This window comes from Salvelinus alpinus, chromosome 6 (genome assembly GCF_045679555.1).
Source record: "Salvelinus alpinus chromosome 6, SLU_Salpinus.1, whole genome shotgun sequence".
NCBI classification, from domain to species: domain Eukaryota; kingdom Metazoa; phylum Chordata; class Actinopteri; order Salmoniformes; family Salmonidae; genus Salvelinus; species Salvelinus alpinus.
Window position 1 is genome coordinate 15,793,126 of NC_092091.1, and position 22,506 is coordinate 15,815,631.

The window sequence follows — 22,506 nt, forward strand, 5'->3', positions numbered from 1 at the left end:
ACCTTGTGTATCAGCATCACCACAGGTTTGTTTGAAACATTTCTTCACTTGCATAAATTGTTGACAGAAAGAAAATGAATAAAGGCAATGAGTGATTGAACAAATTCAAACAGATGAATGTCTAACCTACTCAGTTGACTGGAGAGGAGATGAGTCTATGACAAGGTGATGTGTTCAGTGCTGTAGCCAGAGAGAGGACATTAATCGACTGAGATACCGCTGGAACACACACACACCAGCCGGGGGCTAATTTAGCACATTAGCATCTGCTTGTCGGGCCATCGAGTGTGTGGCAACATACAGTTTTCTGCCATCAGCCCAAATACAGGTGTGTGTGTGTCAGAATCCTTTTGATCATTACAATGCAGAGACATTTGTGTACATTGTGTGAGGTGGAAGACTGGTATTGTAGCATATGAACTATATATTAGGGCAGTTTGGTGTGTGTTTGTAACCTGTATGAGTACTTCATCACCAGTACTGGGACAGAGTATGGCTTATAGGGGACAATCAGGATCTTCTTGTTAGCATTATGCTATGAAATGGCCCTTTAACTGGGAACAGCTCAGGTGTGTGTGTGTGTGTGTGTGTGTGTGTGTGTGTGTGTGTGTGTGTGTGTGTGTGTGTGTGTGTGTGTGTGTGTGTGTGTGTGTGTGTGTGTGTGTGTGTGTGTGTGTGTGTGTGTGTGTGTGTGTGTGTGTGTGTGTGTGTGTGTGTGTGTGTGTGTGTGTGTGTGTGATGTCACAGAGCTCATATCTTCACACACACCCTGGAGGAATTTTCCTGTAGTGTGATTAAGAGGTTAAACAACGAGCTAATCTCTCTCACACACACACACATGGCATGGGTTGTTTGCTATTTGGGTGTTTGTTGAAGTCAGTGTTATTCTAAAGAAGATTTGAGCCCATTAGAGAATGCCAGGTTGCTGCAACAGTAACAATATCCTTGCGTTGCCTTCAAAGGCTGCATTTGAGCATTGGTTTCAGTAATTGAGCACTCTAAGGCACAGACTGTAGTAAACATGTTTTTGGTTCGCCGGCCTTCAAGGAATCACTTGTTGTTTGCATGACACAACAGCATTTTAGTATGTATAGTCCTACGCTGTTGACCGGGTATGAATGTTGTGTGGGGATGTTATTGGTAGGTATGTATACATTATAAAAAGACATTGCTGTATATTTATTCAGGTAATGTTTTTCTGACCATATATGTACATACAGTCTCTGTATGTAATTTATAATATATAAATTACATACAGAGACTGTTTCTGGTGGAATCTAACTCTTGAAACCCCCTTTTGTTCTAAACAGGAAGGTCGTTTTAGAGAAAGCTGCTCCTGACTTGTAAATCTTTTCCCTTCATGCTTTGCTGAGATGTGACACAGCCGTCACTTTCATCAGGCTGATCTGTCAATGTTCTTGTCAGTTTCTGTTTTGAAAAGCAGGGGTTTGACGTTTAGGACTGATGTCCAACCTGTCTGGTAGTTTAAAGCCTCTCTCATATTTTAAATGACAGCCACAACTATTAGGACAGCTGGGACCTCTGAGGAGGTTTCTACGTAAGGTGTGTGTGTGTTTGTCTGTGCATGCATGAGTGTGCCTGTGTGTGGCGGGAGCGATGCTGATTCTCCGATACCCTGTCTGTCCGCATCTGTCTCTCCCCTCAGCGCCCATGTCCGGCTCGCTCGACCCAGTCCCATCGCTCCGCCTGGTGTACCTGAGATGTTAGCACTCCGCGTCTCTCTCCGCCCGCGTCGATAACCTGTCATCATGGGATCTGCCACCTCACCGGGGCACATGCCACATGGATGTGACTGCTGCTGTGACAACGCTGATGGGGCTGAAAATAGATGGATATGAAGAGATTGAGCGCCAAGCTCTCCCCCTGCAACTCTCCCCGTCCCACATCAAGCTGTTCCCTTGTATCTATATCCTCTTCCCCGTCCCACATCAAGCTGTTCCCCTGTATCTATATCCTCTTCCCTAGTCCCACATCAAGCTGTTCCGTGTATCTATATCATCTTCCCTAGTCCCACACCAAGCTGTTCCCCTGTATCTATATCCTCTTCCCTAGTCCCACACCAAGCTGTTCCGTGTATCTATATCCTCTTCCCTAGTCCCACACCAAGCTGTTCCCGTGTATCTATATCCTCTTCCCTAGTCCCACACCAAGCTGTTCCCGTGTATCTATATCCTCTTCCCTAGTCCCACACCAAGCTGTTCCCCTGTATCTATATCCTCTTCCCTAGTTCCACACCAAGCTGTTCCGTGTATCTATATCATCTTCCCTAGTCCCACACCAAGCTGTTCCCCTGTATCTATATCCTCTTCCCTAGTCCCACACCAAGCTGTTCCCCTGTATCTATATCCTCTTCCCTAGTCCCACACCAAGCTGTTCCCGTGTATCTATATCCTCTTCCCTAGTCCCACACCAAGCTGTTCCCCTGTATCTATATCCTCTTCCCTAGTCCCACACCAAGCTGTTCCCCTGTATCTATATCCTCTTCCCTAGTCCCACGCCAAGCTGTTCCCCTGTATCTATATCCTCTTCCCTAGTCCCACACCAAGCTGTTCCGTGTATCTATATCCTCTTCCCTAGTCCCACAGCAAGCTGTTGCGTGTATCCATATCCTCTTCCCTAGTCCCACACCAAGCTGTTCCCCTGTATCTATATCCTCTTCCCTAGTCCCACACCAAGCTGTTCCCCTGTATCTATATCCTCTTCCCTAGTCCCACACCAAGCTGTTCCCCTGTATCCATATCCTCTTCCCTAGTCCCACATCAAGCTGTTCCCCTGTATCTATATCCTCTTCCCTAGTCCCACACCAAGCTGTTCCCCTGTATCTATATCATCTTCCCTAGTCCCACACCAAGCTGTTCCGTGTATCTATATCATCTTCCCTAGTCCCACACCAAGCTGTTCCCCTGTATCTATATCCTCTTCCCTAGTCCCACACCAAGCTGTTCCCCTGTATCTATATCCTCTTCCCTAGTCCCACGCCAAGCTGTTCCCCTGTATCTATATCCTCTTCCCTAGTCCCACGCCAAGCTGTTCCGTGTATCTATATCCTCTTCCCTAGTCCCACACCAAGCTGTTCCCCTGTATCTATATCCTCTTCCCTAGTCCCACACCAAGCTGTTCCCCTGTATCTATATCCTCTTCCCTAGTCCCACACCAAGCTGTTCCCCTGTATCTATATCATCTTCCCTAGTCCCACACCAAGCTGTTCCCCTGTATCTATATCATCTTCCCTAGTCCCACGCCAAGCTGTTCCCCTGTATCTATATCCTCTTCCCTAGTCCCACACCAGGCATAAGGGATGTACTCCTTCAGCTACGATTCATTAACTCCAGAGAGACACGGTTGTGCTTTGTAAACACACACAACAAAGTTCGTCTCCCCTTCAACTGGCCTAGCAACAGACACTCAACACACATGCCAACATACCCCATACATACACACACACAATACACACACTCTAATAACTGACCTAACTTCAACACCCCCTGTCTAGCCACACACACAGAGACAGACATACACTCTAACACCCCCCCCTCCCCTCCTCATGTACAGATAATAGCTGGAAGTTAAAGATGACACGGATCAATAGGATTTCTCCTAGTGACTGGATAAGTTAACATCACGCCTCCTCCTGCAGCCCCTCAATCAATACTGTCTCTCCCTCTCCGTCTCATCATCATCTTTAATCTATATCCCTTTGTCTCGTTTTCTTTACAATCGTCTCGTTCCACCGCGCCTTTCTCCAAATTACATTAAAGAATGTAAAATGACCTACATCGGAATGAAAGGACAGGAGGACAGAAACAGTGAGGTGAAAAAAGAGTTGATTGTGGGGATTGCACTTCTGCTGCCTTTTTTAGACAAAAGCAACAAGGGAAGAAGAGGGGAAACACAAATGTCAAAGAGAGCGCTTGCGGCCAAAGCACTGGGCTTTTCTCTGTCTGTACAAGAGTGGTGGTCAAGCCAGAAATGGCAGCGTTAATAAAAAGCTAATGCTTGTCTCGGGTGTGAAGCCGCGGGCATCAGAGGCGTGGGGGGGGTATTTTTCTACAGCCTTGGTCTTTTGTGGGGCCGTGTGTCATGTGAAGAAAAGTCTGTCCCAAATGTATTTCTACAATACGGGAAAAGAGAGTGTTAGGCTTTTCATGGGGGGGGGGGGGGGGGGGCTCGTTCTGCTCAGCACCAGCTATTAACTGGGACGAGTCTAAAAGGACTGGATCTGAACCTGGACACTCCTATTTCTTTCTTTCATTTTCTGACCTGGCCTCCTTGTATCAGTTGTTTGTGGATGGTATGTGCGTTGTTCTGTTATTTCCTGCTCAAACGATGCTCACTCTCTTCCCTGTCCATTCACTAGCTCTTTGTGTGACATAGAAAATATCCAGGCTTAGAGAAGGACAACGACATGTAGGGCACAAACACGCAACAGATACTGTACACAGGCGCTATATAGGAACAGTCATTGGTCAATGCTTATCCACCACTGACCAAATGACTTGGATTTGCTCAAGTGGTGCTTTACAAAGACTAACATTGTCAAAGTGTTGTGACAAGACGCTTTACATGCTTGTGTTTGTTTGTGTCACTGTTTTTCCTCACATAGCGTCGCATGTTGCGGGGGTATCTGTCAGTTTCTCGTATTTACAGTCGAAATTTGGAACCTGGATTTCACAGAGTATCTCACGCCAATGGAGGTGGGAACTAATAACCAAAGCAGCGAAAACTGACGATGCCAATCCAGTCAAATAAGAATTCCCTCCTCTTTTTACACTTCTGTTTCACGGTTGTACTCAAAGGCGTGAATTATGTTCCATCATTCTGTCTACCCGACTTCCACATCAGTGTGTATGTTGTGATTTGGACTGGAGGAGTCTGTCACTCTGTGCTACCAGGTGTTGCAAAGATGCACTTCATTGTTATTATTTTGATTGAAGGAGATGAAGGACGGAATGGATTTTTTTGTTCAACTGTTTCTCTATAGCTCTAATACTCATTCGGTCTCTTTGTCTCACCAACTCTCTGTCTGCTTTCTGTCTGTCTCTCTCTCTCAGGTCTGGATCGCTCTCAGAGGCAGGGGGTAGAGGATCTGATCTCTGCGGTGCCCTGTCGTTTCGACCACGCCGCCTTGTTCCCCATGCTGCAGAAACGGACCCTACAGCACCGGATGAATGACTCCTTCTCCTGCCTGGTGAGAGAGAGCGAGAGATGGTCCATTATTGAATGTTTATTTATATGCCAGACGTTTCTGAGAAATAATATTGTAGTCCAAGCCAGCGCAAAGAAAGGAGACAGGCTTCCAATTTTGGAGTGGGAGAGAGGCCTCGCAAAGGCTTTATCTTTTAGACTCTGCCTGCAGCAGGAGACTCATGCCTCGGGGGTTTGGTAGCGCTCACACTCAACGAGGGGGGATAAACGGTACTAATCAATACTTCACAAATAAAAACATGACCCCCACAGACCACTGCTGAGCCTATTCAGTGGAGAGAGGCCACAGAGAAGGAGTAAAGGGGGGAGGGTGTGTGGGTGTGTGGACCTGGCCATATGTACCATAGTGGTCAATTCCCTTTCAAATCCAGGAATTGCGCTAAACCCAGATTTTGAATGTGAAATATAGTAGTGTAAATAGGCCATCTTTCAGATTAGAATCAGACCCAATCCCTTTATGCACTGAATGTATAAAACATTAGGAACACCTACGTAATATTGAGTTGCCCCCATTTGCCCTCAGAACACTCTCAATTCGTCAGGGCATGGACTCTACAAGGTGTCGAAAGCGTTATACAGGGATGCTGGTCCATGTTGACTCCAATGCTTCCCACAGTTGTGTCCAGTTGGCTTGATGTTCTTTGAGTGGCGGACCATTCTTGATACACACAGGACACTGTTGAGTGTGGGAAACCCAGCAGCATTGCAGTTCTTGACACATTCATACCAGTGTGCCTAGCACCTACTACCATACCACGTTCAAAGGCACAAACTATTTGTCTTGCCCATTCACCCTCTGAATGGCAAACATACACAATCCATGTCTCAGTTGTCTCAAGACTTTAAAATCCTTCTTTAACCCGTCTCCTTGCACCTGGAATCAGCTGGCCAGTCTGTCATAGTCCTACTAACGATTCCTCATTCAACTCAGACTAACACAGGATGAGCTCCCTCCACACACTTTATTCATGTGAATGGCTTTGTCAAGGGCTTTGTGTATCAACTTGTAGTCTCCGTTGAAGCCACATTCAGTGGTAGATCAGATTTGGGTTGTCCAACTTTAGAAAGTCCGATTTCTTGTCGTACTTATGGAGTTTCCCAATGTGAATAGAATCCTGCTGTACATCAACACTTTGATACAGTGGAACAGAGTGGCTGGTATGTATTGTCATCTAACAGCGGATAAACCAATCAGATTCTTGGACTATAGTATACGCACACACACGCAGGTCTTCAGAAAAAAAAGAGTTGGGTGGTCAAGCTTGAAGTGCAGGGTCATGGGATCATATACTGAACACCATTGGTGAACAGTAACTAATTACAACTACTCTCGTTACTGTAATTGAGTAGCTTTTCTGAGTACTTGCACTTTTTTGAGTGTTGCAAGTCAGTAAGTTTACTTCTACTTGCATTAAAGTAACAGTTCTTCTACTTGAGAAAAAATACATTAAATTAACTGTTCTTCTACTTGAGATAAAATACATTAAATTAACTGTTCTTCTACTTGAGATAAAATACATTCAAGTAACAGTGCCTCTACTAAAGTAACAGTACATGAGTAGGATATTTCAGTACTCTTTCCACTCCTGCGGACCTGGACATTATGTGAAGACCAATATTTGGCATGCGTGTTTGTGTTTCCTTGTCTCTATGTGTGTTAGTGCAGTGATTCTGAACTGGTGGGTCACGAGCCACATTCAGGTCACGGGACGTTTTGAGTCACTTTATCCCAACCTATATGTACATGTCTTCCTCAATTAGCTCGTACCCTTGCACATGGACTCGGTACTGGTACCCCGTGTCTAAAGCCAAGTTATCGTTACTCACTGTGGATTTATTCCTTGTGTTATTATGTTTCTATTATTTCTGTTTCCTCTGTATTGTTGGGTCGGGCCGTAAGCATCTCACTGTTAGTCCATTAGACCATTTTGATCAATTTCATGTCTCAAGGTAGAACTCTGGCTACCCGGCAGGCCCAGAGAGCAAATGAAGTGAAGCTATAGGGCTACCGCTGGCCAATCAGCTCAGATCAGTGCAGTGGTGTAAAGTACTTAAGTAGCACTTTAAAGTTTTTTTTACTTAAGTAGTTTTTGGGGGTATCTGTACTTGACTTTACTATTTATAACTTTTGCTTCACTACATTTATAATGAAAATAATGTACTTTTACTCCATTTTCCCTGACACTAAAAGTACACGTTACATTTTGAATGCTTAGCAAGGCAGGAAAATGGTCAAATTCACCCACTTATCAAGAGAACACGTGGTCATCCCTCTGATCTGGCAGAATCAGTACACACAAATGTTTGGTTTGTAAGTTATGTCTGAGTGTTGGAGTGTGCCCCTGGCTATCCATAAATTTAAAAAACACATGTTGCAGTCTGGTTTGCTTAATATAAGGAATATGAAATTATATGTACTATTACTTTTAATTTTGTTACTTAAGTATATTTTAGCAATTACATTTACCTTTTGATACTTAAGTATATTTAAAACCAAATACTTTTAGACTTTTACTTAAGTAGTATTCTACTGGGCGACTTTCACTTGAGTCATTTTCTATTAAGGTATCTTTACTTTTACTCAAGTATGAGAATTGGGTTCTTTTTCCACCCCTGGATCAGTGTCTGCACATTCCTCGAGCCATAGACTGTAAAAAGAAGCCTCGAACACACAGCAAAGTTGATACTTCTTCCACTCACGCTACAACCATCACTACAGCTACAATGAATGAGTATAGTAAAGTTTTCCGATAGCTTGCGTTGTTTTAATGATTTATTATTTCTCACCGCTGCTCCCTCCCCTCAGACTGGCCATCAGATGAAGGCTATCATCACATTTTAAGTAATGTTTTTAAAAATTCTGAGCGTTAGATTTCGGTTTGCATTTTGACTCAAAGTGATCTTGACTCAGAAAAGGTTAGTGTCCACTGGGTGTACATGGTTGTTCTAATCTAAAGCAAATAAAAAGTTTAAATCTCCCTCCTTCCTATTTGTTTCGCCAAATTTCACACAGCAGACTAAGTTCAGCAGGTTTTTCAAAAAGTGATACGACAACTTGAACTTTAGCGGGTTCCATTTTTCAAGCTTTGATACAGCATTGACCTAGACCAGTCTTAGAAGAGCCCCTGTCACTCAGCCTACAGCAACCATGTTCGTTAGAGAGAGAGAGCTAACGAGGCAGTCGGCTCGTTAATAGCCAATTAAGCGTTCAGCACCAAGGAGTGAGTGGGCCATCTGTTTGTCACAGTGGAACATCTTGTCACATGCTGCCAGGCGGCAGGGCGCTCGGATGTATTCTTTTGTATTATTATATTAGTTCAGAGGTGGAGGGAGGGAGATTGAGGTGGAGGGAGGGAGATTGAGGTGGAGGGAGGGAGATTGAGGTGGAGGGAGGGAGATTGAGGTGGAGGGAGGGAGGGAGATTGAGGTGGAGGGAGGGAGGGAGATTGAGGTGGAGGGAGGGAGGGAGATTGAGGTGGAGGGAGGGAGGGAGATTGAGGTGGAGGGAGGGAGGGAGATTGAGGTGGAGGGAGGGAGGGAGATTGAGGTGGAGGGAGGGAGGGAGATTGAGGTGGAGGGAGGGAGGGAGATTGAGGTGGAGGGAGGGAGGGAGATTGAGGTGGAGGGAGGGAGGGAGATTGAGGTGGAGGGAGGGAGGGAGATTGAGGTGGAGGGAGGGAGGGAGATTGAGGTGGAGGGAGGGAGGGAGATTGAGGTGGAGGGAGGGAGGGAGATTGAGGTGGAGGGAGGGAGGGAGATTGAGGTGGAGGGAGGGAGGGAGATTGAGGTGGAGGGAGGGAGGGAGATTGAGGTGGAGGGAGGGAGGGAGATTGAGGTGGAGGGAGGGAGGGAGATTGAGGTGGAGGGAGGGAGGGAGATTGAGGTGGAGGGAGGGAGGGAGATTGAGGTGGAGGGAGGGAGGGAGATTGAGGTGGAGGGAGGGAGGGAGATTGAGGTGGAGGGAGGGAGGGAGATTGAGGTGGAGGGAGGGGGAGATTGAGGTGGAGGGAGGGAGGGAGATTGAGGTGGAGGGAGGGAGGGAGATTGAGGTGGAGGGAGGGAGGGAGATTCAGAGGTGGAGGGAGGGAGGGAGATTGAGGTGGAGGGAGGGAGGGCGATTGAGGTGGAGGGAGGGAGGGAGATTGAGGTGGAGGGAGGGAGGGAGATTGAGGTGGAGGGAGGGAGGGAGATTGAGGTGGAGGGAGGGAGGGAGATTGAGGTGGAGGGAGGGAGGGAGATTGAGGTGGAGGGAGGGAGGGAGATTGAGGTGGAGGGAGGGGGAGATTCAGAGGTGGAGGGAGGGGGAGATTCAGAGAGAGAGGGAGGGAGAGGAAGATTCAGAGAGAGAGGGAGGGAGAGGAAGATTCAGAGAGAGAGGGAGGGAGGGAGTGGGAGGGAGGGAGATTCGGAGAGAGAGAGAGAGAGAGAGTGGGAGGGAGATTCGGAGAGAGAGAGAGAGAGAGAGAGTGGGAGGGAGGGAGATTCGGAGAGAGAGAGTGGGAGGGAGGGAGATTCAGAGAGGGAGGGAGATTCAGAGAGGGAGAGATTCAGAGAGGGGGAGATTCAGAGAGGGGGAGATTCAGAGAGGGGGAGATTCGGAGCGGGAGAGGGGGAGATTCGGAGAGAGAGAGGGGGAGGGAGGGAGATTCGGAGAGAGAGAGAGAGAGAGTGGGAGGGAGGGAGATTCGGAGAGAGAGAGAGAGAGAGTGGGAGGGAGGGAGATTCAGAGAGAGAGAGAGAGAGAGAGAGAGAGAGAGAGAGAGAGAGAGAGTGGTAGGGAGGGAGATTCAGAGAGAGAGAGAGAGAGTGGGAGGGAGGGAGATTCGGAGAGAGAGAGAGAGAGAGTGGGAGGGAGGGAGGGAGATTCGGAGAGAGAGAGAGTGGGAGGGAGGGAGATTCAGAGAGAGAGAGAGAGAGAGAGAGAGAGAGGGAGGGAGGGAGATTCAGAGAGAGAGAGAGAGAGAGAGAGTGGGAGGGAGGGAGATTCGGAGAGAGAGAGAGAGAGAGAGTGGGAGGGAGGGAGATTCAGAGAGAGAGAGTGGGAGGGAGGGAGATTCGGAGAGAGAGAGAGAGAGTGGGAGATTCGGAGAGAGAGAGAGAGTGGGAGGGAGGGAGATTCGGAGAGAGAGAGAGAGAGAGAGAGAGAGAGAGTGGGAGGGAGGGAGGGAGGGAGGGAGATTCAGAGAGAGGGAGATTCAGGGAGGGAGGGAGATTCAGGGAGGGAGGGAGATTCAGAGAGAGAGAGAGAGAGAGAGTGGGAGGGAGGGAGGGAGATTCAGAGAGAGAGAGAGAGAGAGAGTGGGAGGGAGGGAGATTCAGAGAGAGTGGGAGGGAGGGAGATTCAGAGAGAGAGAGAGAGAGAGAGAGTGGGAGGGAGGGAGATTCGGAGAGAGAGAGAGTGGGAGGGAGGGAGGGAGGGAGATTCGGAGAGAGAGAGAGAGAGAGAGTGGGAGGGAGGGAGATTCAGAGAGAGAGAGAGAGAGTGGGAGGGAGGGAGATTCAGAGAGAGAGAGAGAGAGAGAGAGTGGGAGGGAGGGAGATTCGGAGAGAGAGAGAGAGAGAGAGAGAGAGAGAGAGAGAGAGAGAGAGAGAGAGAGAGAGAGGGGGAGGGAGGGAGATTCGGAGAGAGAGAGAGAGAGAGTGGGAGGGAGGGAGGGAGATTCGGAGAGAGAGAGAGAGAGAGTGGGAGGGAGATTCGGAGAGAGAGAGAGAGAGATAGTGGAAGGGAGGGAGATTCAGAGAGAGAGAGAGTGGGAGGGAGATTCAGAGAGAGAGAGCGAGAGAGAGTGGGAGGGAGGGAGATTCGGAGAGAGAGAGAGAGAGAGTGGGAGGGAGGGAGATTCGGAGAGAGAGAGAGAGTGGGAGGGAGTGAGATTCGGAGAGAGAGAGTGGGAGGGAGGGAGATTCAGAGAGAGAGAGAGAGAGAGTGGGAGGGAGGGAGATTCGGAGAGAGAGAGAGAGAGAGTGGGAGGGAGGGAGATTCGGAGAGAGAGAGAGAGAGAGAGAGAGAGAGAGTGGGAGGGAGGGAGATTCGGAGAGAGAGAGAGAGAGAGAGAGAGAGTGGGAGGGAGGGAGATTCGGAGGGAGGGAGATTCGGAGAGAGAGAGAGAGAGTGGGAGGGAGGGAGATTCGGAGAGAGAGAGAGAGAGAGAGTGGGAGGGAGGGAGATTCGGAGAGAGAGAGAGAGAGAGTGGGAGGGAGGGAGATTCGGAGAGAGAGAGAGAGAGAGTGGGAGGGAGGGAGATTCGGAGAGAGAGAGAGAGATAGTGGAAGGGAGGGAGATTCGGAGAGAGAGAGAGAGTGGAAGGGAGGGAGATTCAGAGAGAGAGAGCGAGAGAGAGTGGGAGGGAGGGAGATTCGGAGAGAGAGAGAGAGAGAGAGAGTGGGAGGGAGGGAGATTCGGAGAGAGAGAGAGAGAGTGAGAGGGAGTGAGATTCGGAGAGAGAGAGTGGGAGGGAGGGAGGGAAGGAGATTCAGAGAGAGAGAGAGAGAGAGTGGGAGGGAGGGAGATTCAGAGAGAGAGAGAGAGATAGTGGGAGGGAGATTCGGAGAGAGAGAGAGAGAGAGTGGGAGGGAGGGAGATTCGGAGGGAGGGAGATTCGGAGAGAGAGAGAGAGAGTGGGAGGGAGGGAGATTCGGAGAGAGAGAGAGAGAGAGAGAGAGAGTGGGAGGGAGGGAGATTCGGAGAGAGAGAGAGAGAGAGAGAGTGGGAGGGAGATTCGGAGAGAGAGAGAGATAGTGGAAGGGAGGGAGATTCGGAGAGAGAGAGAGAGTGGAAGGGAGGGAGATTCAGAGAGAGAGAGCGAGAGAGAGTGGGAGGGAGGGAGATTCGGAGAGAGAGAGAGAGAGAGAGAGAGAGTGGGAGGGAGGGAGGGAGATTCGGAGAGAGAGAGAGAGTGGGAGGGAGTGAGATTCGGAGAGAGAGAGTGGGAGGGAGGGAGGGAAGGAGATTCAGAGAGAGAGAGAGAGAGAGTGGGAGGGAGGGAGATTCAGAGAGAGAGAGAGAGAGAGAGTGGGAGGGAGGGAGATTCGGAGAGAGAGAGAGAGAGAGTGGGAGGGAGGGAGATTCGGAGAGAGAGAGAGAGAGAGAGAGAGAGAGAGAGAGAGTGGGAGGGAGGGAGATTCGGAGGGAGGGAGATTCGGAGAGAGAGAGAGTGGGAGGGAGGGAGATTCGGAGAGAGTGGTAGGGAGGGAGATTCAGAGAGAGAGAGTGGGAGGGAGGGAGATTCAGAGAGAGAGAGTGGGAGGGAGGGAGATTCGGAGAGAGAGAGTGGGAGGGAGGGAGATTCGGAGAGAGAGTGGGAGGGAGGGAGATTCGGAGAGAGAGAGAGTGGGAGGGAGGGAGATTCGGAGAGAGAGAGAGTGGGAGGGAGGGAGATTCGGAGAAAGAGAGAGTGGGAGGGAGAGAGATTCGGAGGGAGGGAGATTCGGAGAGAGAGAGAGGGAGGGAGATTCGGAGAGAGAGAGAGTGGGAGAGAGAGAGAGGGAGGGAGATTCGGAGAGAGAGAGATTTGGAGGGAGGGAGATTCGGAGGGAGAGAGAGTGGGAGATTCGGAGAGAGGGAGGGAGATTCGGAGAGAGAGAGGGAGGGAGATTCGGAGAGAGAGAGGGAGGGAGATTCGGAGAGAGAGAGGGAGGGAGATTCGGAGAGAGAGGGGGGAACAAACGAGAGAGAGAGGGGGGGAACGAACGAGAGAGAGATAGGGGGATGGGGGGGAACGGACGAGAGAGGGGGAACGAACGAGAGAGAGGGAGATAAGGGGGGGATGAATGAGAGAGAGAGGGAGATAAGGGGGGGGACGAACGAGAGAGAGAGGGAGATAAGGGGGGGACGAACGAGGGAGAGAGGGAGATAAGGGGGGGGGGACGAACGAGAGAGAGAGGGAGATAAGGGGGGGGGGGTGAACGAGAGAGAGAGAGAGAGTGGGAGGGAGGGAGATTCGGAGAGAGAGAGAGAGAGTGGGAGGGAGGGAGATTCGGAGAGAGAGAGAGAGATAGTGGAAGGGAGGGAGATTCGGAGAGAGAGAGAGAGTGGAAGGGAGGGAGATTCAGAGAGAGAGAGCGAGAGAGAGTGGGAGGGAGGGAGATTCGGAGAGAGAGAGAGAGAGAGAGAGTGGGAGGGAGGGAGATTCGGAGAGAGAGAGAGAGAGTGAGAGGGAGTGAGATTCGGAGAGAGAGAGTGGGAGGGAGGGAGGGAAGGAGATTCAGAGAGAGAGAGAGAGAGAGTGGGAGGGAGGGAGATTCAGAGAGAGAGAGAGAGATAGTGGGAGGGAGATTCGGAGAGAGAGAGAGAGAGAGTGGGAGGGAGGGAGATTCGGAGGGAGGGAGATTCGGAGAGAGAGAGAGAGAGTGGGAGGGAGGGAGATTCGGAGAGAGAGAGAGAGAGAGAGAGAGAGTGGGAGGGAGGGAGATTCGGAGAGAGAGAGAGAGAGAGAGAGTGGGAGGGAGATTCGGAGAGAGAGAGAGATAGTGGAAGGGAGGGAGATTCGGAGAGAGAGAGAGAGTGGAAGGGAGGGAGATTCAGAGAGAGAGAGCGAGAGAGAGTGGGAGGGAGGGAGATTCGGAGAGAGAGAGAGAGAGAGAGAGAGAGTGGGAGGGAGGGAGGGAGATTCGGAGAGAGAGAGAGAGTGGGAGGGAGTGAGATTCGGAGAGAGAGAGTGGGAGGGAGGGAGGGAAGGAGATTCAGAGAGAGAGAGAGAGAGAGTGGGAGGGAGGGAGATTCAGAGAGAGAGAGAGAGAGAGAGTGGGAGGGAGGGAGATTCGGAGAGAGAGAGAGAGAGAGTGGGAGGGAGGGAGATTCGGAGAGAGAGAGAGAGAGAGAGAGAGAGAGAGAGAGAGAGTGGGAGGGAGGGAGATTCGGAGGGAGGGAGATTCGGAGAGAGAGAGAGTGGGAGGGAGGGAGATTCGGAGAGAGTGGTAGGGAGGGAGATTCAGAGAGAGAGAGTGGGAGGGAGGGAGATTCAGAGAGAGAGAGTGGGAGGGAGGGAGATTCGGAGAGAGAGAGTGGGAGGGAGGGAGATTCGGAGAGAGAGTGGGAGGGAGGGAGATTCGGAGAGAGAGAGAGTGGGAGGGAGGGAGATTCGGAGAGAGAGAGAGTGGGAGGGAGGGAGATTCGGAGAAAGAGAGAGTGGGAGGGAGAGAGATTCGGAGGGAGGGAGATTCGGAGAGAGAGAGAGGGAGGGAGATTCGGAGAGAGAGAGAGTGGGAGAGAGAGAGAGGGAGGGAGATTCGGAGAGAGAGAGATTTGGAGGGAGGGAGATTCGGAGGGAGAGAGAGTGGGAGATTCGGAGAGAGGGAGGGAGATTCGGAGAGAGAGAGGGAGGGAGATTCGGAGAGAGAGAGGGAGGGAGATTCGGAGAGAGAGAGGGAGGGAGATTCGGAGAGAGAGGGGGGAACAAACGAGAGAGAGAGGGGGGGAACGAACGAGAGAGAGATAGGGGGATGGGGGGGAACGGACGAGAGAGGGGGAACGAACGAGAGAGAGGGAGATAAGGGGGGGATGAATGAGAGAGAGAGGGAGATAAGGGGGGGGACGAACGAGAGAGAGAGGGAGATAAGGGGGGGACGAACGAGGGAGAGAGGGAGATAAGGGGGGGGGGACGAACGAGAGAGAGAGGGAGATAAGGGGGGGGGGGGTGAACGAGAGAGAGAGGGAGATAGGGGGGGAACGAACGAGAGAGAGAGATTCGGAGGGAGGGAGGGAGGGAGATTCGGAGGGAGGGAGATTCGGAGGGAGAGAGAGTGGGAGATTCGGAGAGAGGGAGGGAGATTCGGAGAGAGAGAGGGAGGGAGATTCGGAGAGAGAGAGGGAGGGAGATTCGGAGAGAGGGAGGGAGATTCGGAGAGAGAGGGAGGGAGATTCGGAGAGAGAGGGGGGAACGAACGAGAGAGAGGGGGGAACGAACGAGAGAGAGAGGGGGGGAACGAACGACAGAGAGAGAGAGATAGGGGGATGGGGGGAACGGACGAGAGAGGGGGGGGGGGACGAACGAGAGAGAGAGGGAGATAAGGGGGGGGTGAACGAGAGAGAGAGGGAGATAAGGGGGGGGGGACGAACGAGAGAGAGAGGGAGATAAGGGGGGGACGAACGAGAGAGAGAGGGAGATAAGGGGGGGGGGACGAACGAGGGAGAGAGGGAGATAAGGGGGGGGACGAACGAGAGAGAGAGGGAGATAAGGAGGGGAATACGAACGAGAGAGAGAGGGAGATAAGGGGGGGGGGGGTGAACGAGAGAGAGAGGGAGATAGGGGGGGAACGAACGAGAGATAGGGGGGGGAACCAACGAGAGAGAGGGAGATAGGGGGGGGGGACGAACGAGAGAGAGGGAGATAGGGGGGGAGAGGGGGAGATAGGGGGGGGGAACGAACGAGAGAGAGGGAGATAGGGGGGGGGGAACGAACGAGAGATAGGGGGGGGGAACGAACGAGAGAGAGGGGGGGGGAACGAACGAGAGAGAGGGAGATAGGGGGGGGAACGAACGAGAGAGAGGGAGATAGGGGGGGAACGAACGAGAGAGAGGGAGATAGGGGGGGAACGAACGAGAGAGAGGGAGATAGGGGGGGGAACGAACGAGAGAGAGGGAGATAGGGGGGGGAACGAACGAGAGAGAGGGAGATAGGGGGGTGGGACGAACGAGAGAGAGGGAGATAGGGGGGGGGGGCGAACGAGAGAGAGGGAGATAGGGGGGGGGGACGAACGAGAGAGAGGGAGATGGGGGGGGGACGAACGAGAGAGAGGGAGATGGGGGGGGGACGAACGAGAGAGAGGGAGATGGGGGGGGGACGAACGAGAGAGAGGGAGATGGGGGGGGGACGAACGAGAGAGAGGGAGATGGGGGGGGGGACGAACGAGAGAGAGGGAGATGGGGGGGGGGGGGACGAACGAGAGAGAGGGAGATGGGGGGGGGGGGGGACGAACGAGAGAGAGGGAGATGGGGGGGGGGGGGACGAACGAGAGAGAGGGAGATAGGGGGGGGGGGGGGACGAACGAGAGAGAGGGAGATAGGGGGGGGGGGACGAACGAGAGAGAGGGAGATAGGGGGGGGGGGGACGAACGAGAGAGAGGGAGATAGGGGGGGGCGAACGAGAGATAGGGGGGGGAACCAACGAGAGAGAGGGAGATAGGGGGGGGGGACGAACGAGAGAGAGGGAGATAGGGGGGGGGAACGAACGAACGAGAGAGGGAGATAGGGGGGGGGAACGAACGAACGAGAGAGGGAGATAGGGGGGGGAACGAACGAGAGAGAGGGAGATAGGGGGGGGGGAACGAACGAGAGAGAGGGAGATAGGGGGGGGGGGAACGAACGAGAGAGAGGGAGATGGGGGGGGGGGGAACGAACGAGAGAGAGGGAGATAGGGGGGGGGGAACGAACGAGAGAGAGGGAGATAGGGGGGGGACGAACGAGAGAGAGGGAGATAGGGGGGGGACGAACGAGAGAGAGGGAGATAGGGGGGGAACGAACGAGAGAGAGGGAGATAGGGGGGGGGGAACGAACGAGAGAGAGGGAGATGGGGGGGGGGGAACGAACGAGAGAGAGGGAGATAAGGGGGGGGGGAACGAACGAGAGAGAGGGAGATAGGGGGGGGACGAACGAGAGAGAGGGAGATAGGGGGGGAACGAACGAGAGAGAGGGAGATAGGGGGGGAACGAACGAGAGAGAGGGAGATAGGGGGGGAAACGAACGAGAGAGAGGGAGATAGTGGGGGAACGAACGAGAGATAGGGGGGGGGACGAACGAGAGATAGGGGGGGGACGAACGAGAGATAGGGAGATAAGGGTTGGGGGAACGAACGAGAGAGGAGGGGGGGGAACGAACGAGAGAGGAGGGGGGGGGGGGAACGAACGAGAGAGGAGGGGGGGGGGACAAACGAGAGAGGAGGGGGGGGGAACGAACGAGAGAGGAGGGGGGGGTAACGAACGAGAGAGGAGGGGGGGGGACGAACGAGAGAGAGAGGGGGGGAACGAACGAGAGAGAGAGGGGGGGATGAATGAGAGAGGGGGGATGAGAGGGGGAACGAACGAGAGAGAGAGGTTGGGATGGGGGGACTATCGAGAGAGAGAGGGGGGGGTGCCGGTGGAACGAACGAACGAAAGAGAGCGGGAGGAACGAATGAATGAAAGAGAGAGAGGGGGGAACAAACGAAAGAGAGGGGAGAAGGAAAGAGAGGGGAGAAGGAAAGAGAGGGGAGAAGGAAAGAGACAGAGAGTTGGGGAATGAACGAAAGAGACAGAGAGTTGGGGAATGAACGAAAGAGACAGAGAGTTGGGGAATGAACGAAAGAGACAGAGAGTTGGGGAATGAACGAAAGAGACAGAGAGTTGGGGAATGAACGAAAGAGACAGAGAGTTGGGGAATGAACGAGAGAGACAGAGAGTTGGGGAATGAATGAGAGAGACAGAGAGTTGGGGAATGAATGAGAGAGACAGAGAGTTGGGGAATGAATGAGAGAGACAGAGAGTTGGGGAATGAATGAGAGAGACAGAGAGTTGGTGAATGAATGAGAGAGACAGAGAGTTGGGGAATGAACGAAAGAGACAGAGTTGGGGAATGAACGATAGAAAGAGGGAGAGAGAGAATGACTAACTAAAGGAGGAGTTAAAGGGAGAATTAGAGAAGTAGAAGCGACGGAGAGAGAGAAAAGGACGTGTGGTGAAGTCAGGTAATTTCCAACTCACTTAGTGAAGCTATGTTTTATTGACTGTACAAAGAGTCTCTGACAGTACATTAAGACATGAAGGAGTCCTATTCTCTCCAGGATTGAAATCTCTGACCCAGTCCCTATCAGAATGTCTCAATAAGTAGGTTGCTATTATTTGCAGTATGAGGAAGACCAAGAATTGGAGCCCGTTATCATTTGTATCCATTGACTCTAAATCTCAAGACAAATAGAAAGATTTATTCTGCCTTCCATTTAAGTATCAAGTGCAAATTTAATGTGGAAATAGAAAGGATTCAGAGTGGCAGATTTGTAGGGCACAGTATTGCACATGTCTGGGTCGCTCCCAGGTCAACCATCGCCACCCGAAGAGTCACGGTTGCCATGCCAGGGATCTATTGGCGTCGTTATGGGCGACTGCTTGGCGGAGGTGCTAATTTGTTAATATTCCTTCCGAGAGGCGTCTTAATTAGGTTTAAGATTCATGCCTAATTTAGTTATTATGCACAGGATGAATGAACTAATGAACGTTCCAAGATTTCAGATCACTTCCTACTTCGAGTGAATTTATTATTATTTTTATTTTTTTGGTGAATTAATTGTTGGCGGGTTAATAACCTTGCTCTCATTTGTTTAATCATTGGAAATAGTCTGGGATTTTCTCTAACAGCTTATTGCAGAGGGTCTGTATTTACAGTGATAATGGAGAGTAAAAAACTTAAAACATAATCATCAGAATATATATTTTTTCAACAAAACAAAAGGATCTTGATCAACTTTGTAATGTCTTAAACCAAATGGAAACTGTGTAGAAATAATGGACCTCCATTTATAGTCTCTTCTCTCTGTCCAGCTTAATCGAAATGAAAGCTTAACAGTCAGGAAAGCTTAACAGTCAGGGAGTTTAGAAAATTCCAAAAGCAATAGATGGAGGGATATTTTTTTGCTGAGTTTGATGGCAAGGAAATATAATACATTTTAAATGTGGCAATCTAGGCCTTGGTGAAGACTGAATGTGGCCTGCGGTGAAACAGTTTGACACCCCTGATTTATATAAATCAAAAACATCTAGTTTCCAATCAATGTTGGCACAGAAGGCGTATCTATGGCCCGTGGTTTGGTCAAACGGTAATGTCTCTTCCACGGAACCATATACAATCCCCCCGCGGCGGGTGTCCCGCTTCCGTCCCCACTTCAGCACTCTGCATTTCTCATCCCTCTATTCATTTGCTCCCATCTTTTCACAAATAAAATCAAAAAACTTATGGAGTTCAAAATTCCATCCTCCTTTAAAAATAAAAGAAGCTGTAATTATCTATTTGGGGGGTTTTTCTCCACAGATTCCGGCAGACCATCCTGTTAGAGACCATCAGTGGCAGGCATCCCGATAAGTAAAAACGATCCTCTCTAGCCTTTCCTCTGTTTGTGTCCACAGGGATGGTTCAGTCCAGGTCAGGTGTTTGTGCTGGATGAGTACTGCGCCCGCTACGGTGTGAGGGGCTGCCACCGCCACCTCAGCTACCTCCGGGACCTGATGGACTACTCTGAGAACAACACCCTGGTCGACCCCACCCTTCTACATTACAGCTATGCCTTCTGTGCCTCCCACATCCATGGCAATAGGTACATACATCAAAAGCTCCACAAATTAGTTAACTGTTGTATTAAAGCAACTACAGATTTTTCCTTTTACGGTTTGCCGAACTGAAATGTTGTCTCCGGAGCTCAGATGGTAATTGTCAAGATGATTTTTTAAAATCTATAACCAGTGAAAAGACTCTGAAAAGACTCAGTGAAACTGGTTGAATCAACGCTGTTTCCACGTCATTTCAACCCCAAAAATGTAATGTGATGGTGTGGAATCAACATGGAAAACTGATTGGGTTTTCAGAAAGTCATCAACGGTAGGGAGAGGAATTTTGTCTTTTTTTCACACAACTTTTAACCTAAATCCAATGAAATGGTGACATTTTTTGTTGATTTCACGTTAGTTTCAACTCAACCAAACTGATGTCTGTGCCTGGTGGAAATCTTGTTCACACTCTTCCATTCATTGCCCCTATAGGCTGTCATACACCCATAGAAAAGCTTGTATACTTTTTATTTCACATTTCAGAAATCAAGGAATCAGAAATATTTAGGTAAAAGAGAAACTGAAACTTTTGTGTGATGTAAAGGCGAGTCCTGCAAAGGGACTTGATAATACCACAATAGTAACCACCCACCCAGGTTGGCTCTTTCATTGTCTATTTTTCATTTCTCCATTCTTTGAGAAAGAGGGAGAACGTGTACGGAGTCTCTGCATACAAATGATCACTTAGCTGTTAACTCTGCATTGGAGCGTAGTATAATTAGAAAATGAATACAGGTTCTATATCAGTTTTTAATAGGTTGATAATTGTTCCCTTTTCGTCCTCCATGTTTTCTTGTTATTTATTTTTCTTTGGTTTATCATTATTCATATCTGCACACAATTTCTGAAACTATATATGTTTGAGGGTTGATGTTTAGATTTAACCAAATATCCAAGGTTTTTACACAGAGAAAAATGTTCACGACCACCAAATAATTATAATGAAATATAATCATATTTTCTGGGCATGAGTTGGTACAGTACTTTTGTCAAAAGCACGTCATTTGTTTCTTGTATTTAGTCTGCTATGAGCGGTATGCCTTGGCCACTTGTCGGCTTAACAGCTCCACTCGATCCTTCTTACTTAAGGCATCCGCATGCTTCCCATTATGATTACATTTTGTGACATTTTTGTTTGTTTTCATCTTTGTACAAGGGGTTTTTCGGCTTTTCATGCACACATTTTTTCCTGAGGTAAGCCGAAGTTCGTAAGCGAAGTCTACGCCCCTTCGTCAGTGATTGGTCAACAGTAGGGATTCTTCAATAAAGTGTTTGTTGTCATTCAACGAGACAACTACTTTTCATGCACATTTTTTCACTTGAGAAATACTGCACCAAACATCTTGGATGTAAAATTCCATGACTAAGACCTCTGCAAAAACTTCTAAATGGATTTCAGATTTCTTGAGTTACTGTATACTGACTACTGTGTCTCAAGATGGACTAACAGTGCTATTACTGCTTTTTCCTCGTATTTCAAGCGAAGGTATTTTAAGGGATTATGGGAGGCACAGCCGAGTTCTGCTAGGAGCAGTATGTAGACGCCTTTACGGCTATTAGTTTCCCACTTACCTCAAATAACCCCATGCTTGACTTCCCCTGTGATAAATGCTAATATATGTGCTTTCTCTCTTTGTTGAGTAATTTAGCCAATTAGAGAACGTAATGATTAGCCTCTGTGTAATCACCATGTATAAACAGGGGAGATTGCTGGAACTGGCTTTTTGTCAGTTGGAGTTCTAATTTGAATAATTGATGCCTATTCAGTGCTCTGATGCTGCCAGAAAGGTTGTGGAAGGGAGTGGAAGGTGGCATCGGGTAGCGTGAGTCCACAGACTGAGATGGAGGTAGCTTTATGGAACAGCCTTATGCAATCTGTAACTTACTTGTCTTTGTAAACGAAAAGGGGTGGGTCTTGGCGAATGTAACATTTATTTTAAATTATATAAAACAATCTGTCAGATCTGCCGTATATAAAACCCATGCCTTTTCCTTGTGATGTGTGGGTGCACCCTGGCATTTTGGGGTTAGCCTTTGCACTTTGAGAACAAAAGTTGGCAATGAACTGGTTGAGTGTACCATTTCCTTTTCAGAGCTGTCATAGGTTAGCTGTCATAGGTTAGATGCTGTTGCACAAAGTACATTTCCGCCTGTACATTTCCCTTTACGTAGTCTTTTATAATCACACTCTTTGTACAATGGTTGTGAAAGGGGCTTGTGATTTCTGGAAAAAGGTGTTCCTTGAAAAGGGGACACTTGCTAACTTTGACAACTTTTTGTGGATCATTGGTTTTGATTGACAGATGACGAAAGAGTGGACTCATTGAGCTTTGCCACCAACATGAGTCTGTGCAGGTGTGGCTTGCATCTTCATGGAGACGGGTGTGTTTGGGAGCAGAGCACGGTTACAGAAGCCCATGGCAAAGGGAGCGAAAGGGCAGCACTGTGAGCCGTGTGAACAGTGACAGCGGACACATCTTCTGCTCACCTCCTTCTCACCTGTCACTTCCTATCCCCCGCTTCTCAGAGCCGTCCGGCTCTCATTGGCTCGGAATGTGACCGGAGCTTTTACTTCTGCCACCCCGACTCCTCATGCCACCCATCCCCTGTCTCTCCTAACTGCCAGCCTTGTCTGATCCCCATGCTGCTAAAGGTAGGTGACATGCACATGGTGCCCTGCCACGTGTGGCCGCCGACTCACCATCAGATGACGCCCACTCCTTCGGATGTGATTTACCCAGACATCCGGAGGTTTGGAGCGTGGTCGAAGACGACAGTCATCACTTACAGATGAGCCGTATCCACTGTAAACACCCTGACATGAAACTACAGATGTCCCAACAAGACTGCAGTAACCTACAGCCCCATCCTGGAGCCTGTTAACCCTTTGTGAGTGGGGGTCAGCGTTTAGCCCCAACTCAAACATGCTTGCTTCATTAAGCATCAACAATGCGTCTGCCCTCGACAAGCTGTCGCACTGCGCCCAGCTCT

General features: G+C 49.8%; 1 protein-coding gene across 6 annotated transcripts in view; it reads left to right on the forward strand.

The window, feature by feature from the left end:
• The window catches only part of cadps2 (Ca++-dependent secretion activator 2), a 241,951-nt gene that overhangs the window by 131,379 nt on the left and 88,066 nt on the right, over positions 1-22,506 (forward strand). For all 6 annotated transcript variants that reach the window (XM_071405535.1, XM_071405536.1, XM_071405537.1 and 3 more), the window contains exons 12-13: positions 5,073-5,209; positions 19,318-19,505. In XM_071405535.1, coding sequence (XP_071261636.1) covers positions 5,073-5,209; positions 19,318-19,505 — 325 coding nt within the window. The remainder of the gene's footprint in view (positions 1-5,072; positions 5,210-19,317; positions 19,506-22,506) is intronic.